This window comes from Triturus cristatus, chromosome 12, assembly GCF_964204655.1.
Source record: "Triturus cristatus chromosome 12, aTriCri1.1, whole genome shotgun sequence".
Lineage (NCBI taxonomy): Eukaryota > Metazoa > Chordata > Amphibia > Caudata > Salamandridae > Triturus > Triturus cristatus.
The window spans coordinates 313127851-313153426 of NC_140595.1; the positions used below are offsets into that span (position 1 = coordinate 313127851).

The following is a 25576-nucleotide window of genomic DNA, read 5'->3' on the forward strand; positions in this document are numbered from 1 at the left end:
CTTCCTACCCTCCCCCCCTCCGCCCCCACCCTCACTCTTACGGTGGCCCCTGGGGCATTGGGTGGCCTCCGGATGTCCCCAGAGGCTACTGAACTTGCAAGGATAACCAGTGTTCCCTTCATATGCGCACCCACTACCAGATTGTGTTAATTTGTGCTGGGAGCAGTGTGTGTATTGCGGGTTGTGGGGGGTGAGTTTAAAGGGGGAGGAAGACAGAGTGCGACAGAGGGAGGGAGAGGGGGAAGACAGAGCAGGAAACAGGGAGGGAGAGACAGCGAGAGAGAGACAGACAAGGAGGGAGAGGGAGGGGGACAGAGGGAGACAGAGAGGGAGGGAGACAGAGAGGGACGGAGACAGAGAGAAAGGGAGACAAACAAAGTGAGTGTGACAGGGAGGGAGGGAGGGAGACCGAGAGGGAGGGAGACAGAGAGGGAGGGAGGGAGGAAGACAGAGAGGGAGACAGAGAGGGAGGGAGACAGAGAGGGAGGGAGGGAGGGAGGGAGACAGAGAGAGAGGGAGAGAGAGAGGGAGGGAGACAGAGAGAGAGGGAGACAGAGAGAGAGGGAGACAGAGAGAGAGGGAGGGAGAGAGGGAGGGAGGGAGACAGAGAGAGAGGGAGGGAGACAGAGAGAGGGAAGGAGACAAGAGGGAGGGAGACAGACAGACAAGAGGGAGGGAGACAGACAGACAAGAGGGAGGGAGACAGACAGACAAGAGGGAGGGAGACAGACAGACAAGAGGGAGGGACACAGAGAGGGAAGGAGACAGAGAGGGAGGGAGACAGAGAGGGAGACAGAGAGGGAGGGAGACAAGAGGGAGGGAGACAGAGAGGGAGGGAGACACAGAGGGAGGGACACAGAGGGAGGGAGACACAGAGGGAGGGAGACACAGAGGGAGGGAGACAAAGAGGGAGGGAGACAAGAGGGAGGGAGACACAGAGGGAGGGAGACAAAGAGGGAGGGAGACAAGAGAGGAGGGAGACAAGAGGGAGGGAGAGGGAGGGAGGGAGGGACTGAGTGAGTGAGACAGAGGGAGACAGAGACAGAGGGAGAGAGAGAGAGAGAGAGAGAGAGAGAGAGAGAGAGAGAGAGAGAGAGAGAGAGAGAATAGATATGGAGAGAGGGAGACAGAGAGAGGGAGAGTGATAGAGGGAGAGTGATAGAGGGAGGGAGGGAGACAGAGCTAGATAGATAGATAGAGATGTGTGAATGACGGGTCTGGTGGTTCAGTGGACGAAGGCGTCTGCTGCAGGGGCCTGTGTTCAACCTCATGGTCACAGTTTTTTTTTGCTCTAGCCCCGCCCCCTCCCCCACTGCCCCCGCCCCCACTGGTGCGGCCCTCGGCCACAAACCACACTGTAAATTTGGCCCCCAAGAGAAAGTTTGTGAGTACCCCTGCTCTACATGGTTATCCCTTTCTGTCTTCCATTTTAGATCAGAGGTTAATTCATTGTGTTTCTTTTTTTGAGGCGGTAAATCAGTTCACTAGGTTAAATACATCCAGGCTGCGAATGTTTCACAAGTATTGATGGCGGTAGAGTTTGGGGAGGATGATGTTTTATTGCGGAAGGTAAAATGAAAACCAGAGCATCCACCATTGTTGAGTGCATTGAGACTGCTTGCTCCACATAGCTAAGACTTTATTAAGTGCCGTCCATTCTTGAATTGATTCATTAACCCATTCCCCACTCATCCAACTCTTCATTCTTTCATGCCGCCATGTCTTCAATCTGCATCCTTCCATTCAAAGATTGGACAAGAATCAATTATGAAAAAGGTGTTGCAAAAAGAACCTTATTTACAGTTTCCTTTCAAAACATTTGGTGGGGAGAAGCCCCACCCCTTGTAGGGGTCAGGTTTATACACTGGGCTTATTCCCTACGAGTCATACGAGGACTGGTTTGAAAATATTTGCCGGGCTTGCTTTTGGTTCCAGGTTCAGCCCTGCATTGTTCTGCTCTAATCATAGTGGTAATCAGTGAAGCTGGACAGGGGCTGCAGTGCAGGGCACCAGCACAACTTTTTATTATAATCGTGTCCCCACTCTCTGAAGAGAATGTGCCGCTGTACAAAGGATGAGGGTGTCGTTCTGTGTTTGCGTCAGCCACCCACACACAAATGACAGAGAGGTGTTTTTGCTTCCATTCTCTGAAACTGAAAGGAAACTCGATCGTTCTATTTTTGTTTTGTAAGAAATGACTTACTTGTACCACCTTCCTTTTGTGTTTTTGTTCTTGACTAGCCTTTCATTGTTACAATGCTCTTTCAGAATCCTCGCCTTTCGGAGCCTGGTTTCCACTATCAGCACAAGTAGCTATAACACGCGCACGTGCACACAGAGACGCAGGCACGCATGGGCACAGAAGCAGGGGCGTAACAAAGGCCCCCGCAGCCCCCATGGTGCGAGGGGGCCCCCAAGCTCCAGGGGGCCCCTCAGCACAGCACTTCGGCTGGATAACTCCTCATTGAGCCCAGAGGGGGGCTCTCCACGTACCTTGCAGGGGGGCCCCCTAATGTTTAGTTATGCCACTGCACAGAAGACAGCAAAAGTCTTGGAGGTAGACTTACTAACTAAAGCAGTGCCATATCTAAAGTTGTTGGATTGTGTGGAAGGGGAGAGCAGAACAGTGCCAACCTGAGTTTCTCCAAGCGCTCACCCTCGCACCATAGTGCAAAGGTGAGTGCACGATATCTAGCATAGGCCAGTAGAAAATGCCATGCTTAGACATTGTTTAAAACTTTTCCCACATTGGAAATGTGCTATACAGTGCCGCACACATGAATCATTGGAAGCGTTAAAGGAAATTCAAAAATTTCCCCTTCTTAACACCTGATTCAAAGAGGCGTTATGTTTTGGCACAACGCCTTGTCTACCATTTTTAGCTGATAGGAATTTACATCAAAAGCCATGAGGGGTATCATGGGAACACCCATGTAGCACACATTGTGCCCACTTGACGCAGAGTAATGCAAAGCAGTGCGTAGTACTACTTTGCATGACTTAAGGGATACTTTCCAGGGCAAAAACAGGTTTTGTGCTGGAAAGTAAATGCCAGTTCTACATTTGCACCAGGTTTTGTCACTTTTGTGATGCTAACCCGGCACAAAGTGCTTGTGAATCTACCACTAGTTGTTGACAAGGACATCATCAGGCTGTAAGTACAGATGTAACCCAAATTGGTGGTCGACTTCTGCTGAAATCCACACGCCCCTATAAATATGGATAGATATCAAAACAAGAGTTTTAAAGTTATAAATGAAAAAGGCAAAGCAATTAGTGCCAAAGACTACTAGTTTACAATGTCACCTTCTGACACAGAGAAGACACTGCTGGTTAAACCTGATTTGACATAGGATCCTAAAATATCATAGCCAAAATATTGATGTAAAAAATATTGCAAGGCAAGGATATAAAAGGAAGCATAGGTTTACAACTCTTAACTCCATATCTATGCATACCTTGAAGATATATATATATATATTGGGAAACTACATATATGTGTAGTTAGGTATAGGAAATCTATAGATATTTACCTGTTGATATTTTTGCCGTAGACATTATGACTCCGATATTAAGGTATAACAATAGACTCTACTCAACATTCAGAACCCCCACTATGAGGACTGATTTGGGTTGGTTGACTGACTTCTCTGTCCTCTCCCCATTGCATCTCCCCACTCAGAAATCTGGGAGTGTGCAGGGGAATAAATCCCCCACGCCCCCCGCACACACACATGTACTCATGTAATATGAGAGGGGGCTGCCAAGGCTTCCAAGGCAGGCTACATAACATCAACCAATTGCCTACAATTTTCATTATAAGAAATTGAGCCATTTGTACACAACTTCAAAATTGTGGCTACATCATGGATGATGTCCAAGATATTTAGCATGGCAGTGTCCATGAGCTGATGTATGTCAGAATTTAGTGGACATTAATTTCACCAAACAAAAATATTTTAGCCAAAATATCGACTAGAAACAATTGTCAAGGTAAGTATATACAATGAAGTGTTGATATACTATTTTTAACTTCACATCCAAGTACCTGGATGATATATATGTATCTTCAAGATACATAAATATGGAGCTAAGTATAGCAGACCTATACTTACTTATATATATTTACCTTCACAATTGGTTATTGATATTTTGGCTACATTTGCCCCATCATAAGCAAGGGTTTTCCATTAGAATCACTATATCTACAATGTCATGAGTACCTTTTGATCAGGAGTCCCCAAACTGCAAGAAAAAGGAGAAAACATGCAAGGAAACGTCAGGACAAAAGAAGAAAGTAGTCGCAAAGTCATTAGGTCTGGCTTTATTGCTAAAACACAAATACAGCATTTCTGCATGTTATTGTTTGTATGTGTTAGCACATAAAAGCAAGACCTTTGGGCTTTGCAAGCAATTGCTGAATGCAGCTCACCCAAGCTGCCAACGATTGATGGCGGCTGATTTTTTTATTTTTTTTAATGTTCATGACAAAAGTTTGGCTCTCATCAGACCTAAATGACACATCTTCACCAACAGGTTCCAACATGGCAGAAACTGATGAGGGCTAAAAACGGATATGATAGTTGTCATTGTGCTACTCGTAGATGTTGTCCCAACACTGAAGAGAACTTCAATTGACACCTTTTTTCGTCTTTGCAATGGGGCGGGGTCAGGGGTTACACACTGTTGTAGCGCCACTGGGCCCATTTTCTTGTAAAAGCTCTTTATTTCCTAGCACTACACTTTGGGTTCATATACTTGGTCCTCCAATGGATCTTGCTTCGTGGCGAGAGGGGCCGGACATAGGGGATCCAATCCAGTTATTCAATGAGGAATCCAATTCAGTTAGACAATGAGGACCAGGAATTGGATAACGGACCTACAAACTCGTAATTAGTTTCTAACGTTTTTTCAACACTGAAGAGACCTTTAATTAACACCTTTTTTATTATTTGAACGGGGTGGGGTCAGAAGTTACACACCAGTTTAAAGCACATGCAGATTTTAGCAGATGGTTTACCATTGCTAAAGAATGTAGTTTGCTTAGGCGTGAACGCAGAGAGCAGAAGAAATATACTCAAATGCCCTCCCATTCTGAATAATACAAAGTGTGTAATGGCGCTGTTTGGGGGTGTTTATGATGGCTGCCCGGCTTGTTTGTCACCATGGTTGCAGCAGAGATCATGGATGGTACCCAGTTCACTCCTGGATCCCTTCCATTTAGAATTATTAGGAGACTGTCTAACATTGCTGCCTAGTCTGCTCCCCTCATGGTGCGGCTGCAGCATCATCTGTGTTATCTTTCGCCCTCAACGTACAGTTGCTAGGCAGGCGTTCTGATCACTCCAGGCACCCACCTCCCTTTCCTCTATGATCATATATTTTATTATATGCTCAGTAGGGCACCGCATAATGCCTGTATCGCTTACCTGGCTGACCGCACATCACTGTTTTCTTGCAGTTACCAAGTCACTCACTTCACTGCACATATGAGACTCGTGACAGCATCACCATGTTCTGCATCCTCACTTTATGAGCCCCACAAAGCGTGGGTAATTTGGAAAAAATCACTGTAAAGAGTTCTTTGCCAGGTGCCATTTGGCACCAACTAGCTTGCAGTTGTTGAACTGGTGGCTTTGATATGTCCATGCCTGTACTGCTTAGAATTACAATTATGAAAAGGGTGGGGAAGATTTAACTACAAACAAAGCATGCGCACTCACCACACATGCGGCATGCCTGGGTGTTTGAGGAGGAGGTGTGCTCAGACTCATTCAACACGCACAAAAAGGAGGTGGGAATGTAAATAGAAGACGAATAGAAACGGCACATCCCTTCTTGCTGCCTCACGCTCTTCTGTCACTGCCGCCATCTTGAAACGAAAATGTAAAACAGCCTAGACTAAAACAAACCCAGCAGATGCACCCCATCTGCTATAATCTAAATTATTGCACTCTGGTAAATGTTAGTGTTCTTTTCAATGTGCCAAAAAATCATTTTAAACATAAAAAATAAGTATTTTCAAAAAATATTCTATCAACTCAGTTTCAATTACAGTTTTAAAATGTTCAGGGGAAAATTGATCAACAAATTGGGACTAAACAGTAGTTTTATTGAGCTCTTTGAAGCGAGAAGACAGGACTAGATCGCCCTCCTTCAGCTAGTAAACTACTTTCAGCCCTTCTTTGTGTCTCTGAGGGATTTCTTCTGATACCACTATGATATTGCCAGGTATGTCAAGAAAGTACACCGAATACTCAATAAAAGGTGAGGCGTGCCCCACAAGATGGTAGCTGGGGATGCTGGGTGTGAGGAAAGCGAGGAAATAGGAATGTGTGCGTTGGCCGGCAGTGGTCCAGTGTTTGCAGGGGTGAGCAGTGGTACCCCCCACCCTTGGCTTTGAGAGGGGTCATGTGTATGTTATGCTATAGTTATTTATAAAGCACCCGTCTGCAACGCTTCTTGAGTCAATGAAATATCACAATGTGTACACACCATACAACTATCCAAGACACAATAGGATGTTATGAGCTCAGAATTTGAAGGATCGCATACAAAAACAAAGCTTTTGCCTTTGGCCTTGCAGCCGTAATCGCGCCTAATAAAGGAAACAACAGACCTCAGTAGACACACCACAGTTTGTGATGTCTGTGGTTTACACATAGAAGTACAGGGGAGCTCCAGGGATAATTATGCCTGCACGTAAATGTAAGACATACGCCACACAATATTGCAGGGCAGCTAAATGTGCAAGAACGCATTTTTTTGTTGTTGCTTTTTTCCTCCACAGGAAAATCATGTCGCTTCCAAAAAGATAAAAAAATAACCTTATAGAAATACAACAAGATAAAAACCTAGATTCGGGGAAGTGTGGCTTTTTGGCATCGACAGAGGCGGGGGGAGGGAAACACTTCTCATGGCTCAGTCACAAGTAGTGTCTTACACCTAGTCGGATGAAGTTGCCGCGCCTGCAGTATGCTTTGGCAGCCGAACTATTGCGCGTTTTATGAAACAGATTTATTTAAAGTTTTCTTTGAAACACTGTACAGGTGAAAGGAAAACAGTGAAAATCCCCAGAATCATAACTCCCTGTGCATGGAATTACACAGCACCACTCAAACAAACTATACATTGGCTGGCGCCAGTGCAGCAGTAATTGATCTAGACTTTCTTTAAGACATCTATTGTTTCTATAATAACTTTGGGCCGATGCTGAATCTGAAGGAATCTTTACAAAACAAAAGTTCATCTACTTTGGCTCCTTCATGGAAAGTTTCATGCTGATCAGTCAAGCAAGGGCCGAGCAAAAGAGGGGAGGATTCTAAAAGTGTGATTCACCATTTTCAATCCCTAGGGAAAGTTTAATCCGTGATACAGAAAAGTGAATGGACAAAATTTCACCAAAGTTGTCACAAAGTTGGAACTTTACTCAGAAAGTGTGCTTTTGTGATTTGGTGTAAATTTGTTCAGTCATTCTTTAGAAATGTGTATTTAAAGACAAGTTTGGTTGGGCATGAAGGGGTTATTCCTGAGAAAAGCTTTTCTCTATGTAGGCTGCATGCAGCCTACATAGAGAAAATGGCTTTCCCGTAGGCGCCCGGCTGGGGCCGTCCCCACCAGTCACAAATCTGCCATTGCAGAGTTGCGATTGGCTTAGGGGAGGGAGGCTGCCTGTGGCTGCTTCCTGTTCAGGAGAGCAGCAGGAAAACGCAGGACCCGGCCAGGAGCTGAGGCGGCGCGGGACCCGGGAAGGTTCGTTTCACTTTTTTTTTATTGAACCGGTCCCGCCTCCCTCGCGAACCCGCACAACCCCAATCCCCCCTCCCCCACGCGATAGATCAAAATTTAAAAAAAGCATTTGAGTTGCAGAAACAGCAGTTCCAGCCATTGAAAGTAGGGTACCCATTGGAACCCGGTACCACTATACCAAAAAACCCTTTAAAAAATTAGACTATTTATTATAAATATATATGTATAATATAACAGCTAAGCAATATGTTTGTTCAATTAAACTCGCATGCCAACACAACCCTAGTTTATGTAATTTGATCTCAGGTTCCACCCCACACAGTTCCATGTAAACACCCCATCATGAAATGCTCACTTTACAATGAATTGGGGCCAGCACACCAAAAATGTACTACATCTGCACTGGTGGTTGTAATGTTACAAACTGGTGGAGATGTATTACTTTTTGTCATTCACAAATATTAAAAGTAGCATAACTAGAAGCCTGCGCCCGAGGGATGTTTCCAGGTGTATTATTGACAATGTGCTGCCCATTTTACAAGCTGCTATTTCTCCAATGTGGAATTGTACAGTGCAATTTACCTTTGTGGAAAGGAAGCCCCACTGTGCAATTTCACATTTTCTTTTTTTTCGGGGGGGGGGGGGGATCTGCAAGAGAAAACATTTCTCACCGTGGAAAAACCCCTTCCCTTACACAACCAAGAAGTCTGTGGATGTTCCATTCCCCTTCCTACACTGGAAAGGGAATTACACCAGCATTTACTGGATTCGATATTCAGGAGGGGTGGAAGGTTTGGAGATGAGTTTGTGCATGTACACAGACTAAATTGTGGGCTTTCACACACTCACTTGGCAAACCACATTTGATCCTCCTGTTGCACCCTCCATGAGTGGTGTGGGGTGTGCTCCTACATAATATGTACACAGTTGTGGCCTACAATTTTCACAGTAGCAAATGCATTAACAAATGCCAGGTATGCTATTGCGGGTGTCTGCCAGGGGTATATACAACAATGTGTTGCCTTAAATATTTGAATATAACCGAAATTGTTCTTCTGAATCAGGCACATCCTCTGGGAGGTTCTGTGCTTTTCCTTGGAGCTATGTCTGCACTATAGCAAATAAGTTCAATAACTTTTACAAAAGACCAAAAGGCCTTGCAGCCAGGAGGGGCAACATCTGCATGCCTTTAGAGATGAGTGAGGATAAACAGACATAGATTCATGTGTTTATAATTATTCTCACCATTTCAACATTTGTTAGCAAGATCATATTTAATTTTTGATTTATTTACATATTGTGTCTATCTAGCTGTTTTACAAACCAAAAGTCACCATAGGAAGCGCTATGAAGGGGGAATGGGTGCAATGCAGCGCTTTTCCTGCAGGGCTGGAAGACTTTTAGAATGTCTAGAAAATACTTGATTGGCAGTGCTCTGCAAACCTTATTTTCGCACTGATCTTAAAAGGTAATATTTGAATGGAATCTGGCAAATATTAAGTAGTTTATGTCTTATGTGAAGGTCCAAGGTGTCTGTTTTGCACTTGGTACGTTGGTGGTTCGTGTTTCAGTTGTCATGTTGTCATGGGTGATATTTTCATGGGCCTGGGTATGGATGTTTATCAGGAACTGAGCACAGCCAAAGATGGACAGGTTCATTAAGAAAATGGAAGCCTCTCAGATGGATTCAAGGCTTTAAAAGGTTGGAAGGTCACAGATCAAAGTACATATCATAACAGGGTATCTGATGAACTCTTGCTCCAACCTAAGGGCCACCTGGGGCCAAGGCATTTCATGAAATGTTCCCATGTGCCTATAGACCAAGCACGGTTGCACACAGTAGATTGAGCTCAGCTATGTTTAGCACTATCTGCTTTGAGACACATAAAACAAATATTTTCACCCAGAGCTGAAAAATTACATTTTGACATGCATATGTTCAAAACGTCACTGGAATTCAAGTTTCAAGAAACACCTCACTTTCATCAGCAGATATTAGAGTCAACATTTGATTGGTTCATAATCAGTCCTTCCTGGACCCTTGCACCCCTCCCACACCCCATCTTCTGGGGTTTGCCAGCTCTACCTGTTTTTCTGAGATCCTGATAGGTTCCTTCAGCACAATCCATATGACGCTTTCATTCAGCGGCGGCGTTGTCAAGGATCCCAGGTACGTCCAGTAATCCAGGCTAGAGGGCAGCAAGCATCTGGGGTTGAAGCCATCAAACTGTGCTTGGGTCCCCTGAAAAACACCACATCTTATCGCTTGAGAAAATCTTGGAAAGCAAATATTAGTCAGCAACCCCTCCCTGGCATATACTTCAGAATGCCAGAGAAAACACCTTCCTTGATACCTTGTTATACAAAGAGTTGTTACACAAAGACACTCAAACACAATTGAGGGATTGCTTGGAGTTTCTTCTCAAGGTTTCAATGGAAAGCCTTTACTCTTGCTGTGTGTAGGCGTGGTACACACAGTCAACCTTCCCTCCGGAATCCTGCTCTAAACTTTACTAAACACACAAGAAATCAAGAGTACACATTTAGCACAACTAACGCAGAAGAAAAAATCCCTTATACTAATCTACTAACTATTAAACTCTTACCTTGGGTTCTGTAGTAGCGTGCTACTCACTGGAAAGAGCTTTAACACCTCGCCAGGGGTCAAAAGCACTTTATCAATACAATTTACAATTACAATACTGCAATGTGTGAAGCTCCTTCGTGTAAGTTTTAAAATATTCCTGCTGTTCATCAGACAACCTTTCTCTTTAGGCATGAACCTTTAAAAGCCTTTCATAAATGCCTTTTTGCTTAAAATGAATATTTCTTCTATTTTGGTGGCTCCTTGTCTATTTAAGGGCATGTTGTTTTATTTTCTTGCACAGGGGAGACCTGAGGCCTGCTTTGCAACTGAGCTCTCCCATATCTGCATCTCCCTCCCTCGACATATGAATACAATAAGGATATCCTGCACAGGCCTCACACATGCACAACTGCTCATAGTTCACAGGGTAATTACAGGTTTTATTAAGTGACAACATCTATAGTTTGCAAGTTAGTGCAGTTGGGAAATTGACCAACAGAATAAGCTGTAAACGAAGGCCTTCTGGTCCCACCACATTGACTATTTCAACTGCCTAATTTGCATATCATTTTTTTTAGAAAAAATGTAAATGCAGGATTTTCTCAGTAGCCTGCTACCGTTGCCACTGAACGCCATCGCTTCTAGTCTTGGTGCCACCTAATTCCTCTCTCTTCTACTGTTAAACAATTCCTGTCTTTTAATCTCATTCTTTCAGGTTCCTTTTCATCACTGCTGTCTGTCTTTGTCACTGTTCTCCCATCTTTCTCTTCGTCATTCTTTTCCTCTTTCTTGTATTTCTCTGTCTTGGTCCCGCTTAAATAAATTTGACACGAAATAAGTACCAGTGCCCAAATATTGAATGTAAGTGATCACCACCGGGTCAAATTAAGCACTACTCCTTTTAGAGCCTGCTACAAAGTAAAAGATTCACATAGTTGTCATGCTTTGTTGTTACCACTTGCTCATTTATTTATTACGGTGTTTGCAAACCTGCCGGTTGACATCTTGCGCTAACTTTGTAGCGCGTTTTACAAACATAAAGGTAGCGCTGACCAACATATCTCAGCCAATAGGAAGCTGGAGCTCATCAGCGGGAGGAGACAATCCTCTACCAGCCCTCTTAGATCGTGGGACCTAGAAGAATGGATTCAGGCAAATGACGCTTCAGTGTCTTTAAGTTAAAATTTACCTTGTCAGTTTATTTACCTTTATCACTGCTGACAATCAGGTGCATGCTTTCAACACTTTTACTATAAGGAAATATGTCCTTGTGTTACTCATGAGGCACAATTTATGGCTTCTGGTTCTAGAATCAACCTATTCTTTGAAAATGTTTAACTCTTATCCTGTGGTCAATCACCGAGGAACACCACTAATGCCGCCTTTATTACCTCCCAACATGTTCCTCCTCTCAACAATACACATTTAGATGTTAAGTCTTTCCTCACTGGACTTGTGGTACAAACCATTGGCCATTTTGTTATTTGTCCTTAAAGGGCCTGCTTTTCTTTTTAAGTTACCCATTCACAGATCCCTTTCTCTTCGAGAAGAGCGGGATGATTGAATTCCTTTACACACATTGCAACCAGCGTAACTCTCACTTCTCTACAATTGCCATGTGTGAATGACAGCAGCATGGCTACTGTAACCACTTTCACGTCATTACCTTTAATTCCATGTAGTGAAATGTTCAATAGATATCCATTGTTGTGTAGCTTGCCTTTTTAGGTCGAGCCTGCCAGACAGTGCAAGCTGTTCGGTTGCAATGGACTTATTGTTAGTTTACCAAGATCTTCCAGGGGGGTCAAATCCTGCCCATTGCTTGCCAACGGTTGGGTTGGCTTTATTTTCACTCTCATTTGCTTGCTTCTTCTTCAGTGAATTGCCTTGTCCATATTGGGTTTGTTCCTTTTGCTTAAGCGCCGCACGAGAGTGCATGTATTTTGCAGCTGCTTCCCTTGTGTGGTTCTCTCTCCCCGCTCCTGCCATTGTTGTTCTCTCTTGTTTGTCTGCTCTTCTCCCCCAGATCTGCTCTCTCTTGTTTGTTTTTTGCTTAAGCACTCTATTAGTGCATGTGTTTTCCAGCTGACTCCCTTGTTTCCTTCACTCCCCCCTCCTTGTTGCTCTCTCTCGCACCTGTGCTTCTCTACCCCCTCGCTTTCTCTTGTCTGTGTGCTTCTGTCTTCCCCACCTAGCACACCCTGTTGCTTTCTCTTACCCCTGCCCTTCTATGACGTTCTCTCCATCCTCTGCTCCCCCATAAACAGTGTGCCGCAGTTCCACACATCTATACGTCAGTGGAATGGCTGAACTGCCATTGTGCCTTGTGTGTTTTAATAAATGTATTTTGATGATGCTGAGCAGCACTCTGACGGTATACAGCACTGCCAAAGGCAATTGGTAAAGCCAATAGGTCTGGGGGGTAGGACCTAATGGCTTTGCTAATGCTTGTTGTTTTCAAGTTTTGTTCATAAACATTTACAATTGCTTTGAAATATCTGGTAAGTATGCATTGACTTAATAAGAAAATTAGCAGCAGTGATGTCCGTGCTCATAGGTTATGCCATAGTATTCATTTGTATTATGTACCCCGGTACATTCATGGGAATAGTCCACTTTTTTCTTCAAGCAGGGGCTGTCTGTTTTCAATTTCCTGTTGTCTATACTTGGTACTTGATACAAATGTTACGTAGGGCGAGATGGTGCCACATGTCTGCTATGTTGTGTTATTTCTGGTGGCCATCTTTGCGAGACAGAGCGGCTATTTAGTGATATGTGACTAAGAGGTCCTCAGGAAGGAATAGGGTGCAGGGAAAATGATTATAATGTCAGAGGTTATGAGGTTGGAGACGTGGCTGAGTGCAATCTCAATGAAATGCATCTGACAAAAGCTTAGGTTGGGCTTATTTGACCATTACATAGTAAAATCCCTGTTGGTTTTCTGAATGACCAACGAAATTGAGCTCATAAATTGAGCTTTCACAATGACCAACAAACTGTGCTTTTTGCCCAACTATTAAACATGATGTATTCACTGCCAGCAACTGTTCTACATATACTTTCTGGAGGTTGGTTTTTGAAACTTATCAAGTAGTATAAAGAAAGTCTCACCAATAATGCATGCATTGTTTAAACAGAGAAAAAGCTAAAGCCCTAAATTGTAAAGTGATTAAAGTATTTAATTTGTAAATTAAACGACCTTTAAACTTCTCACAGATTGAGGAAGTGGGATATTAAATTGTTTCTAAGTTTTATGATTCAGAGGAGTTATAGTAACCTTAGTCTTTGCTCCATTTAGCTGCAAACAACTTACACCAAACATCTTGAATGTCTTGGAGGCATCTGAATAAAGTCTTAAATTGATTAGGGAAACCTATCAACTTCCACTGACAATGAGTATTTTCTACATGAGACTAAAATGAGTTTGTGTGGTTGTGGAAGGGGTTGCAAGTTATGTGGTGTAGATCTTGTAAATTACCCGACTCGGGATCCTGTACACCCCTCCAAACTACAAGGTGAACGAAGAGTCAAATGCATATATAGAGAAACGTATAGACTCCTTACCTCCAAAGGGACTCTGGCCCATTTAAGTGCTTCAGGGTCACATGAGAGATCTGGTCTGGTTTGTAGTATCTGATGGCCCACCCTTATAAATGCGGCACTGAGATCTCGGAAGGATAGTTTTCTTTCAACAGTTGGTTAAAGCAGGCTGGCTCACTTGAGGACTAGGACAGTTTCCATTTCATTATTGCAGGAAGCTGGCTCTCTATATTGTGTACTCAAATGAAGCACACTGTGCAGAGAGTCCTTACTGGTATACACAGGCAAAAATAGATAATACTAACGCTCTTTTTGTGGTAGTGTGGGCGAGCAGTTAGGATTATCTTTTTTTATTTTTTTATTTTTTTATTTAAGTATTGCCGGAGTATAACAAAAAAAGAAGGATGCAAAACAGTAAATTCAAAAAAGACAAAAGTACAATACAAATTAACACAAAATATAAAGAATATATGGACAATTTAAATCAGCTAAAAGAAATTATCCCAGATAATACTTAGCCATACAATAGCTAATTATTACTATCCAATTATAATCAGTTCCGGACAGCTGGAAATTGGCCCAAGTTGTCCCGATAAAAAAGAAAGCCCATATTAGTATAAATCAACTAGACAACCTTAGACCTATCTCGCTCCTCCCTTACTGTGCGAAGGTAGTTGAGAAACTGGTTAACCGACAACTGGTGAGCTTTGTGGAGGAAAATAAGCTCCTCCACTCGTCTCAGTCGGGATTTAGAGCCAAACATTCGACAGAGACCGCTCTCCTTCTCTCTACGGAATTGTTGCGGCGTCAGGCGGATGAGGGTCACACGACCGCACTGGTCCTATTGGACTTAAGTGCGGCGTTTGACACCGTATCACATTCCGTATTACTGGACCGCCTGAGCGAGAAGGGCATAACCGGGCCTGCCCATGAGTGGTTGATTTCCTTTCTTAAAAACAGGAGATTTCAAGTGCATTGTCCCCCATGTAAATCCAGTATAAGATGTCTTAGACAAGGGGTTCCCCAGGGCTCGATTTTGAGCCCCACGTTATTCAATCTGTACATGGAACCCCTTGCCAAACTGGTGGAGTCATATGGTGTTGCCATAGTCTCTTATGCAGACGATACACAACTGGTGATCAATCGGTCTCGTGATCCAGTTGTGGAGGCTGAGAAATTCTCGGCTTGCCTGGTGGCACTTGATGGGTGGATGAAGCAGAACTATCTCCGTCTCAATGGTAATTGTTGTGATCTGTGCTTGGAACACTCTCCATGTAATGGAATGGAGTGATGTACATGATGATGTTCACGCATTCCAGGGGGAGAGAGATCGACGGAGAAACGTTGGTGCTGTGCTGTTCTGCTGATCGTTTTGTCTAATAAACTCCTGACATTTAAGCTACTGAAGAACAGACCCTTCTTTACACTGGCGACGAGTTGTTGAATGCCTGATTGGGGACAGGTAACGAGCTGAAGCACCAATTCCCCTGCCTTTTTGGACTTTGGATCTAAATACGAATCGTATCGTATTTCTCCCACCATCGGGTGTAGCGAGAGGATGTTTTCAACCCGATGACATTGGCCTGGTGACATTGGTGAGATTTCTCTGGATTAGTAACTTTTTTAAAGTTATCCTTACCGTCGTGCTCCGGCCGTTGGTCTTCGCGAGCCTTGCTTCGGTTCACGAGCCTTCCGCGAGCCTCCCCTGCTGTTGGAACGCATTCCGGAACTTGTGTGGAACGCGCGTCTCACGCTACGTTACGCGCTGTGTCATCGTGCCCATTTTGTTTGTAATCTCCATGACAACGCTTACACGGAGTGAATGAAACGCGGAAAGGACACGAACAACGTTTTTTTTTACCCAGGAACTTTATTTAACTGAACAAACAAGGAAATAACTGGTTTAATTCCTGTTTTAAAGTCATCTGAGTGGATTATAAGTTCATTTATTGGGACTGAAAAGCAAAGGAATGATCAGCTGTTTTTGTTTATCAAGGGAAAAATAAAAAGACACTTGGATGCATATTATATAATTCAAGTGAATTTTTAAGTGAGCAAGATGGCGTTGGCCTCATCTTCGAGTATGTCACAACCGCCACCATTTCTTTCTGAAGAAGGTGATCCTATCCTACCTTGGAAAAGATGGAAGAATCTCTTTGATTCATACATTGTGGCCATTGGAGGAGAAAAATTTTCTGCGGTCAGGAAGCAGGCAATTCTTCTTCACAACTTGGGCGTAGAGGGAAGGAATACCTATGATAGTATGGATTTACTTCCCATTGGCGAGGGTGATGGTTCTCCTGGTGATGTGTATGAAATGTCTCTGCTTATGCTTGAAAGATACTTTGGCCCTCGCATCAATGTAGTCTTGGAAAGGCATAAGTTTTTTACCAGAATCCAAGGTCCGGTGGAACGTGTTGGCAGTTATGTTGCGGCATTGAAAACTTTTGCTCGCACATGTGAATTTGGTGACCTTTCGGATTCGTTGGTAAGAGATCAATTGGTAAGGTGCACCAACAGTGTTCGAGTTCAGGAGAAGCTTCTGTCAAAAAACCCTTCTTTATCTGAAGCTGTTGCTATTGTGGAGGGGATGGAGAACACTTCCAAATGGGTGAAGGAAATTAGGAAAAACAAGGAGGAAAAAACTCTAAAGCCTAATGATGTACATGCTATTGAGGAAGAGGAAAGTCATGAGGGTTGCAATACATTGGCGAAGATTTCTTCTTCTTCCACCAATAGCAAAACACCAGTGGGAAAGGACGCACGTGTACGTACTCCTTTTAAGAGTGTTCACACCAAAGGTGAACGTGACAATCATCCTGCTGAGGGGAGTAATGATTTCAATGATAAACCCGTTCCTTCCACCTCTAAGCCTAAATGTATGAGATGTGGGAGTTTTTCACACTTTTCCAACTACCCACATTGTTTTGCTAGAGAAGCTGTGTGCAATAAGTGTGGCGTGAAGGGACATTACGCTAGGGTGTGCAAGGGGTTTGATAAGAACCGCAATTTGCAGAAAAGTGCTGAGGTTGTACGCACCATTCTTTTGAACGTGAAGGCTGAGGGTGGGGAGGTAGATGCGGACAGGGTGATTATGCCGGAATGTAACATCATGGTGGATGGATATGATTTTACTGTACTAGCGGATTCTGGTTCGCCTTTTACCATGATTGGAAATAAGCAATGGGATGAATGTGTGGGTCTTGATAATATAACCTTGTTGGCACCTGATATCAACCCTGTTAGTTATGGTGGTGCCAAGATCGATGTCCTTGGGTATGTTCAAGCTTGCATCAGATTTAAAGATAGGCATACTATAGGGAAAGTCTATGTGGCTGTAAGAGGGGACAATTTGCTTGGATGGAGGCACCAGCGAGATCTGGGCATAATGCTTAACCCTTGTGCAAAGGATCCCAAGGATCAGGTCATGTTGATAAACTCTTTGAGTGTAAGCGATGATTGTTATGATAAATTCCCTGAAGTCTTTTCAGACGCTTTAGGGTGTCTTAAAGGATTTGAACATCGCATTGTCTTAAAAGAGAGAGCAGTACCGTGTGTGCACAAAGTAAGAAGGGTGCCGAACATGATGATTGAACCGCTAAAAGCGGAGTTGCAGAGGTTGCTTAAGTTAAAAGTCATCGAAGAGATTGAAGCTTCAGAATGGCTTGCACCCATTGTTCTTGCTCCTAAGGATGGTGGGGCAAGTGTTAGGATGTGTGTGGACTTGAGAGGGTTAAATGAGTGGATTTGGGTTGACCGTCAACCGTTACCCAACATTTCCGAGTCGATAAGCATGTTAAAAGGGGCCAAGATTTTCAGTGTACTAGATTTATCTTCGGCCTACCACCAAGTTGTACTGCACAAAGACTCAAGACACCTTACATCTTTTGTGACGCCTTTGGGGGCTTATCGCTTCCTACGAATGCCTTTTGGGCTGGCTTCGGCGGCGGCCTGTTTTCAAAGGGTCATGAAGATGGTTCTTGGGAAAATACCCAACGTGATGTTTTTCCAAGATGACATCTTGATCTATGGGGAGAATGAAGAGGAACATCGTGGGACTCTTTATGCTGTGTTGGAGAAGTTGAGAGATGCAGGACTCACAGTTAAAAAACAAAAATGTCGTGTGGGTTTGAGCTCTGTGACATATTTAGGGCATGTAATCTCGGGGGAGGGCATACAACCCAAGTTGGAGTTGGCCGAAGCTGTAGAGAAGGCTCCTGTCCCCCAAGATAAAGATCAGGTGAGATCATTTTTAGGTCTCGCCGAGTTTTACTCTAAGTTTGTTCCAGGGTTCGCTAGTGTAGCTGAGCCGATTAGATCTCTACTCAAAAAGGGGACACAGTTCACATGGTCGGGGGAGTGCCAGGAGGCCTTTGCATGCATAAAAGCTGAGATTGGTAGAATGCCCACCTTAGGTCATTTTGATGTGAATTGCAAAACGGTTTTGACGACAGATGCCAGTCTGAAAGGTTTGGGAGCAGTGCTCTCCCAAGTAGTGGATGGTGAAGACAGAGCAATAGCGTTTGCTTCCAGGGCCCTCAAAGATGCGGAGGCTAATTACTCGTGCATTGAGAGAGAAGCGTTGAGTGTCTTTTGGGCAATTCAACACTTTAAGTTTTATCTCTGGGGCATACCATTTCTGGTTCGGACAGATCATCGGCCTTTAGTCCAAGTTTTCTCGTGTCGTCCTAATGAGAATGTTACACCTAGACTCAAACGCTGGAGTGAAGGACTCCAGGAATACAATTTTGTGGTCCGTTACATTCCTGGTTTGTGTAACAAATCTGCGGATTGTCTTTCACGTCTACCGGTAGGACAAGTCTCAGACTGTGGTGTGGAGGAAGGTGTGCTGTGGGTAGCGGAATCTGCTTTTTCGTCTAAGGAGTGGGCGGACGGTGTAGATAATGACAGTGACTTTGTTCTCCTTAGAGAGTGGATAAGTCATGGTTGGCCTGACTACAAGACTTTGGATTTGGAAATGAGACCTTTTTGGGGTGTGAGGGAGGAGTTATCTTTTTGTTATAACAACCTTATGAGAGGTGACAGAGTGATCCCTCCGAATGTTTTTAGGGAAAGAGTAGTTAACCTTGCTCATGAAGGTCATTTGGGGAGGAGTTTAACCAAAGCTAGGGTGAGGGAGAAGTATTGGTGGCCTAGTATGGATCACATGATCGAGGCTGTGGTTAAAGACTGTTTGTCTTGTGCTGCTAATGACAAGTCACATACTCCTAGCAAGGTTCCTTTGTCTCCTGTTGAAGTTCCTGAGAGGGTTTGGACGAAGTTGGGTTTAGATATAGTGGGTCCATTTGAATTGTTACCTTCTTCTGAACGTTTTGTTATTTTACTAGTGGACTATACTTCGAAGTGGGTTGTCACCAAATGTGTGTCTCTGGCTAGCACTAAAACGGTGTTGAACTTCCTTAGGGATGTTTTTGCGGCAGAAGGAGTCCCAAGTTTTTTGGTTACGGATAATGGGGTGCAATTTGTTTCCCATGAAATGTGCAATTTTTTGAAAGACCTCAACATTGTTCATCAAAAGACAGCTTTGTACTCTCCCCAGGCTAACGGTTTAGCTGAAAGAATGAACAGGGTGGTTAAGAGTTGTGCTCAGCGGGCTCTGGAGTTGAGGTTACCTTTTGATGTTGTTTTAAGGGACACCTGGTGGGCTCACCGCACCACACCTAATGCTGTCACGCTTAAGTCTCCTTTTGAGGATTTGAGGGGGAGGAAGGCTTCTTCCAAGTTGAATCCTAGTTGGCTACCTCCTAGTTTTGATAACAGTTTATCTGCAGACATGAGACGCACTAGGGTTGCAGATTATCAGAGGAGATATAAATCAAGTTATGATTCTAGGATGAATGTAAGATACAAGAAGTGGTGTGTTGGTGATCGAGTACTTGTGAAAAATCCTAGACATACTTTAAAAGGTAGATCTGGTTTTCTAGGTCCTTTTACCATTATGGTCATCAAAAAAAATGTGGTCAAAGTTGACTCTGGTTCCTGGTGGAGCATGTCTAGGTTGGTCAAGTACGCTGGTGGGTTTCGTGATGAAGGTGTTCCCAGACCTGCGTCGATGGGGGCAGAGGGTTCTGATGGCAGTAGTGTTTCTGGCGGCAGGGAATCCAGAATTCCTTCTGCTAGGTGCAGGAATATGCCCGTCAAACTGAGGGATTATGTGTTGCATTAGGGTCAATTTTCATCTTTTTGTAACCGCCTTAGTGTAGTCGTTATGCTATTTTGTGCTCATCTTTTATTTTTCTTGTTTAAACTTATGTTGTCATGTAGGGTTATCTTTCACATTGTTTTATTGTTGTTTCCTTATTTTGAATGTTATTATTAATATGCTGGTGTTGTTTATTGGGAGGGGGATGTGTTGTGATCTGTGCTTGGAACACTCTCCATGTAATGGAATGGAGTGATGTACATGATGATGTTCACGCATTCCAGGGGGAGAGAGATCGACGGAGAAACGTTGGTGCTGTGCTGTTCTGCTGATCGTTTTGTCTAATAAACTCCTGACATTTAAGCTACTGAAGAACAGACCCTTCTTTACAGTAATAAGACGGAAGTTCTTATTGTTGGCCCTTGTCCTTCCATCTGGACATCTGCCTGGTGGCCCATAGAACTGGGCTCTGTCCCTGTCCCGGTAGACACAGTCAAAAACCTCGGCATACTCCTTGATTCCAATCTAGCGTACACAAATCATGTGGGCAATGTTGCTGGTAAATGCTATGGCATTTTGAAGGTCCTGAGGAAAATCCTGGACCTACTGCCTCCTAGTACCAGAAAAACAATTGTACATGCCTTGGTTACCTCCCATTTAGACTATGGGAATTCCCTCCTATGTGGACTCAGTAAAAAAGGTCTAATGCAGCTGCAACGCGTCCAAAATGCAGCTGCCAGGCTCCCTAGGAGGGCCTCTGGGAAACAGGCATTGCGTTCCCTGCATTGGCTCCCAATAAAGGAACGAATTAAATTTAAAACGATGTGCATTACCCATCGCATAGCTCATATAAAAGCACCTGCATATCTTCAGGATTTGCTTCCTATTTACCGTCCTTCACGCCCTCTTAGGTCGATGGGCAGTATGTTATTAGTAGCTCCTAGGATTCACAGAGCAAGGATGGGAGGTCGTTCCTTCAGACACCTTGCCAGTAAAGGATGGAATGACCTACCCATCGAATTGAGGATGGAACCGTCCGAAATTAGGTTCAGACAAAGGTTGAAAACCCATCTTTTCCCCAAGACATACTCAGTATAGTTTTCCCTGGCCCTAGTGCTCCTCCTCCGTGAGCCACGCTCGTGAGATGTTAGTGGGATTGCCAGCGCGGGGACGCACTGCTCCTTGTGCAACCATGCGCTTAATAAATGCCATTAATAATAATAATAATAATAATCAATTTACATTATTAATCCAAGCAGCAATAGGTGACCAAATCTTAAGGCCACGAGTTCTTGACTTTCTACCCCTTGAGGAGTATATAGCTTTTTCCTGGCTATAAATTCCCAAAAACCTAGAGAGCCACATCTGAAAGGTAGGGGAATCCATGTCCTTCCATCTGGCTGCTAGCAGAATTCTATAAACTGCAGTTCCTATAAAGAGACATAATTCCTCCTCAAATTCCGTCGCAACCAAGAATCAGCAATGTAGGTGATTCAGCTAATCTATGCCCAAATACCTCTTCCCAGAACTTTAAGAGCTCATTTTTGAGTGGAGTTAGCTTATTACAATCATTAAACATATGAATCAAAGTAGCAGGTCCTAGTCCACACCAAGGACAAGAATCGTCTATCCTTTTCCCCCCATGAAAACAACTTAGCAGGCGTAAAATATAGGTTAAAAATAGTTTTATATACTTGGGCTTTCAAATTTGATGATAGAAGTACCCTTGATGTTAAAGATAGACTCATGACAATGTCAACATTGGGATTATTAAGTTTAATCGCCCATGATGATTCAATGTGTTCCAGATCATCAAGATTTCTATCAAGAAGCATATTATATAGTATACCGATTTTTATTGTTTTTTTAGTTATAACATCTAGAAGTGGAATCCTTTCCAATAATATCTTAGGAGTCTTTAATCTAAGAATATTTTGGATCTGAATAAACTTAAAATAATGACTATTGGGAATTCCAAAAAGATTCTGAAGCATAGGAAACTGAGAATCTAATGTTCCGATGGAAAAAAACAGCAATTGTTCTTATCCCCAGATTTTCCCACCTTTTCACCATATCATCATTAATTTGCATCAAAAATAATGATGAGTGCCAAAGGGGAGTGTATCTATTGAATTTCGGGATTGCCATCAGCTTTGAAACCTTCTTCCATATAGATCATGCAGTAATAATCACCTTAAACTTAACTTTTTTATAATAGCTTGGTTCTACTTGCTTCAGCAAGAGGCCTTGAGCTTTTTTCCCAATAGAGAGTTAAAAAATGGTGGGTATTTTTATATCTAAGTTAGTTTGATTTACGGTCTCGAAAGTAAGCAAAGGGGCGATTTGGTGTAGAAGAGCCGCCCAGTAGTATAAGGTAACATTGGGGATAGTAAGGCCCCCTCTACTATATGGTAAAGCTAAGTATTTCAATGATCTCCTAATTTTCCCATAGTTCCAGATCAAATTTGAAAAGAGTGATTCTATTATATGCCAAAAATTATCTTCCAAGGCCAAAGGTATTGCCCGAAATAGATACAATAATTTCGGAAGCACGTTAATTTTCAAAAAATTGTCCCTGCCAATAATAGATAATTGTAAACCATTAACCCTCCTTAGATATTTCCTAATGTTTTCAATCAAGGGTTCATAATAAAATGTAATGATATCTCCTATTTTGGGAGAGACATGAACCCCAAGATATGTAGCTTTATCTGATTTTCTAGAGTCAGTATATTCAGTATTATCAGTACATAAGATAACAGTTTTTGCTTTATTAAGTAAATAGCCTGAGTAGCGGCCAAACTGCTCAGTAATTCTATCTATTTCTAAAATTGCCTCTGCTGGATTTGGTGTAATTATTGCCACGTCATCGGCATAAGCAAGAACTTTTGTCTCATGATGGCCTGTAACAATTGGGGTAATTTTTGGGCTTTGTAACAGTTGAATAATCAAGGGGTTGATGTAGAGAACAAATAAAATTGGTGAACAGGGACAACCCTGTCTTGTGCCCCTAGATATATTAATAATATGGGATTCTCTACCCATTATTTGCAAACAAGCTTTCGGAAGGACATACATAGCTCTGATCGATTTAATGAGCTGGGGTCCAAAATTATTTATTTCAAGTATCCCCCATAGAAACTCCCAAGATACCCGATCAAATGCTTTCTCGGCATCAAGGAGGATCATAGACATCCGGTCACCCGTGACAGACACGATATTAAAAAAAAGCTGGAGTCTGTATGCCTCAGAAAGGGTGCAGGGTGGGGGTTTGGGATGGGTTGGGAGGGAGGGGAGGGAGGTGGTGGGAATGGGGGGAGGGTGGAAATCACAAAACATCTTTTAAAAAAAATCACTGCCGGAAATAATACTGATACATTACAACAATCAATAATGATAATCAAAACACAAGCTACAAAAGAACTAAGATATATATGGAAGACTGAAAATGGGTTCTGTTCATTTATAAGAAAGCTATATATGAGACTATCTAGGAGACTTTAATGGGGAAGCTAAAAATTTGTTCTTGGAATGTAGCGGGTCTGAATGATAGGACTAAAAGGGCCCGCTTTGCGGAGATCATTAAACTAAATTCCATCGATATAGTTTGTACACAGGAGACACATATACCCTGGGACAAAAGAGAATTATTGAAGCTATGGGGCTATAGTATTCTAGCCTGTACAAGTCAAACTTCTAATACTCAGGGGGTAGCTATCTTGGCAAAAACGTCGTTAGGTCTTGCAAAACGTAAGGCAGCAGATACATTAGGAAGGTGGGCAATTATAGAATTTATATCCGGTATTACTATCTGCTTGGTTTATGGTTCTAATCAAGATGATCCGCATATATTTGAGAATCTTGAAATTGAGCTTGCTTCCTGGCCAAAATCTATAATCTTTTGTGGAGATCTAAACATCTCTTTAGACCCCGAACCTGGGAAACTAAATCAAACTAGATATGTTGGTCGCAAACCTAGAGTATACCGTGCCTTAACCCAATTTAAGATTAGTCATGGTTTGTTAGATCTTTGGACGTTATCGAATCAGCCCGACCCTGGATTTACATATTTTTCGTATCCACATAAAAAATATGTTAGGATCGATTATTTTTTTATAACAAAAGATTTGCTACCTCAAGCTAAAACTATGAAATTACCTAAAATAATCTCGGGCCACAACCCCTTAATTTTAGTTTTAGATTTAACTTGCTTTGTTAGACTTCGTACTAAATTGACGTTGGACAGAAAGCTTCTTGTCAATGAGGACTATATAAAATTCATCAGAGACTGGGCACAGAGCTATTTCGATATAAATCAATATAGCGCGGCTCGAGGGATTATTTGGGACTGCTTTAAGGCCACTCTTAGGGGAGAAACTATTAGCTATATTGCCAGGGTAAAAAACACAACAAGCACGAAAAAATCAAGAACTCCTATTTGATCTGGCTAGAGCCGAGGAAGAGCATATCTCAACAATTATACAGGGTGATGATGGGGCTGATATTCTTGACCGTATATTGATTCTAAAAACAGAATTAAATAGTTGGCTAACTCTGAGATCAGCAGAAACCTTCCAGTCACATCTGAATAGCTCCTACGAGAATGGAGAAAGAGTAGGGAAACTACTGGCCCTGCGCACCCGTCAAAATATTTCTTACAATGCTATATCTTCTATAAAAATGGGTGGACAAGAATATACCTCTCCGGGAGACATTATTGAGGCATTCCAATGCTATTACCAAAAGTTATATCAAGAAGATACTTCGAAAAAAACTGCTGAAGTCCGGGAGGTAATTAAACAACTGACTAACAATTATAAACTTGAAAATGGATTAGAGGATCCAACAAGAGATGAATTAGAAAATGAATTTAACATCATAGAAGTTCAATTAGCACTCTCCGAGCTGGCCTCAGGTGAAGCTGCAGGTCCTGATAAACTGCCCATAGAGATTTATAAAATTTTAGGAAATGTTATCATGCCATTTTTATTGGATATGTTTAAAGGAGTACAATCAAGTGGAACTCCCCCGGAATCTTGGAAGGAAACTGATATTATTATATTTCTTAAGAAGGGTAAACCTATCGACAATCTTTACTCATACTGACCAATCTCCCTGATCAATACGGATTCTAAACTATACGCGAAGATCTTGGCGAATCGGCTTAGGAGGGTCATTGAGCGTCTGGTCTCCCCGTGGCAGCATGGTTTTATTCCTGGAAAAGGTACTACAGACCATACTCGTAGAGTTATCTCGCTTTTTGATAGCAGTTAGGATTATCAGGGAGTAGTGCTAAACATTTGTTGTACTCACAGAGGCAATAAGTAAGACACACACACTTGAAAATAAATCTGTGACCAATTTGCAAAAATAACGAGTATCTTTATATATTTTTTAGGCACCAAAATCAGTATGATTAGGCAAGTGCGTTTCAAAAATGCAGTAGAAAACAGTTGCAGAATAAAACTGATTAAACATCGTCAAGTATTTACCATGACGGTCAATCTAGAATACATAGCTGTAACCTGTGTCACCAT

General features: G+C 42.7%; 1 protein-coding gene across 1 annotated transcript in view; it reads right to left on the bottom strand.

Annotated features, from left to right (window-relative positions):
* CA7 (carbonic anhydrase 7) overlaps positions 1–25576 on the bottom strand; it is a 162988-nt gene that overhangs the window by 16135 nt on the left and 121277 nt on the right. The window contains exon 6 of the mRNA XM_085639495.1: positions 9836–9991. Coding sequence (XP_085495621.1) covers positions 9836–9991 — 156 coding nt within the window. The remainder of the gene's footprint in view (positions 1–9835; positions 9992–25576) is intronic.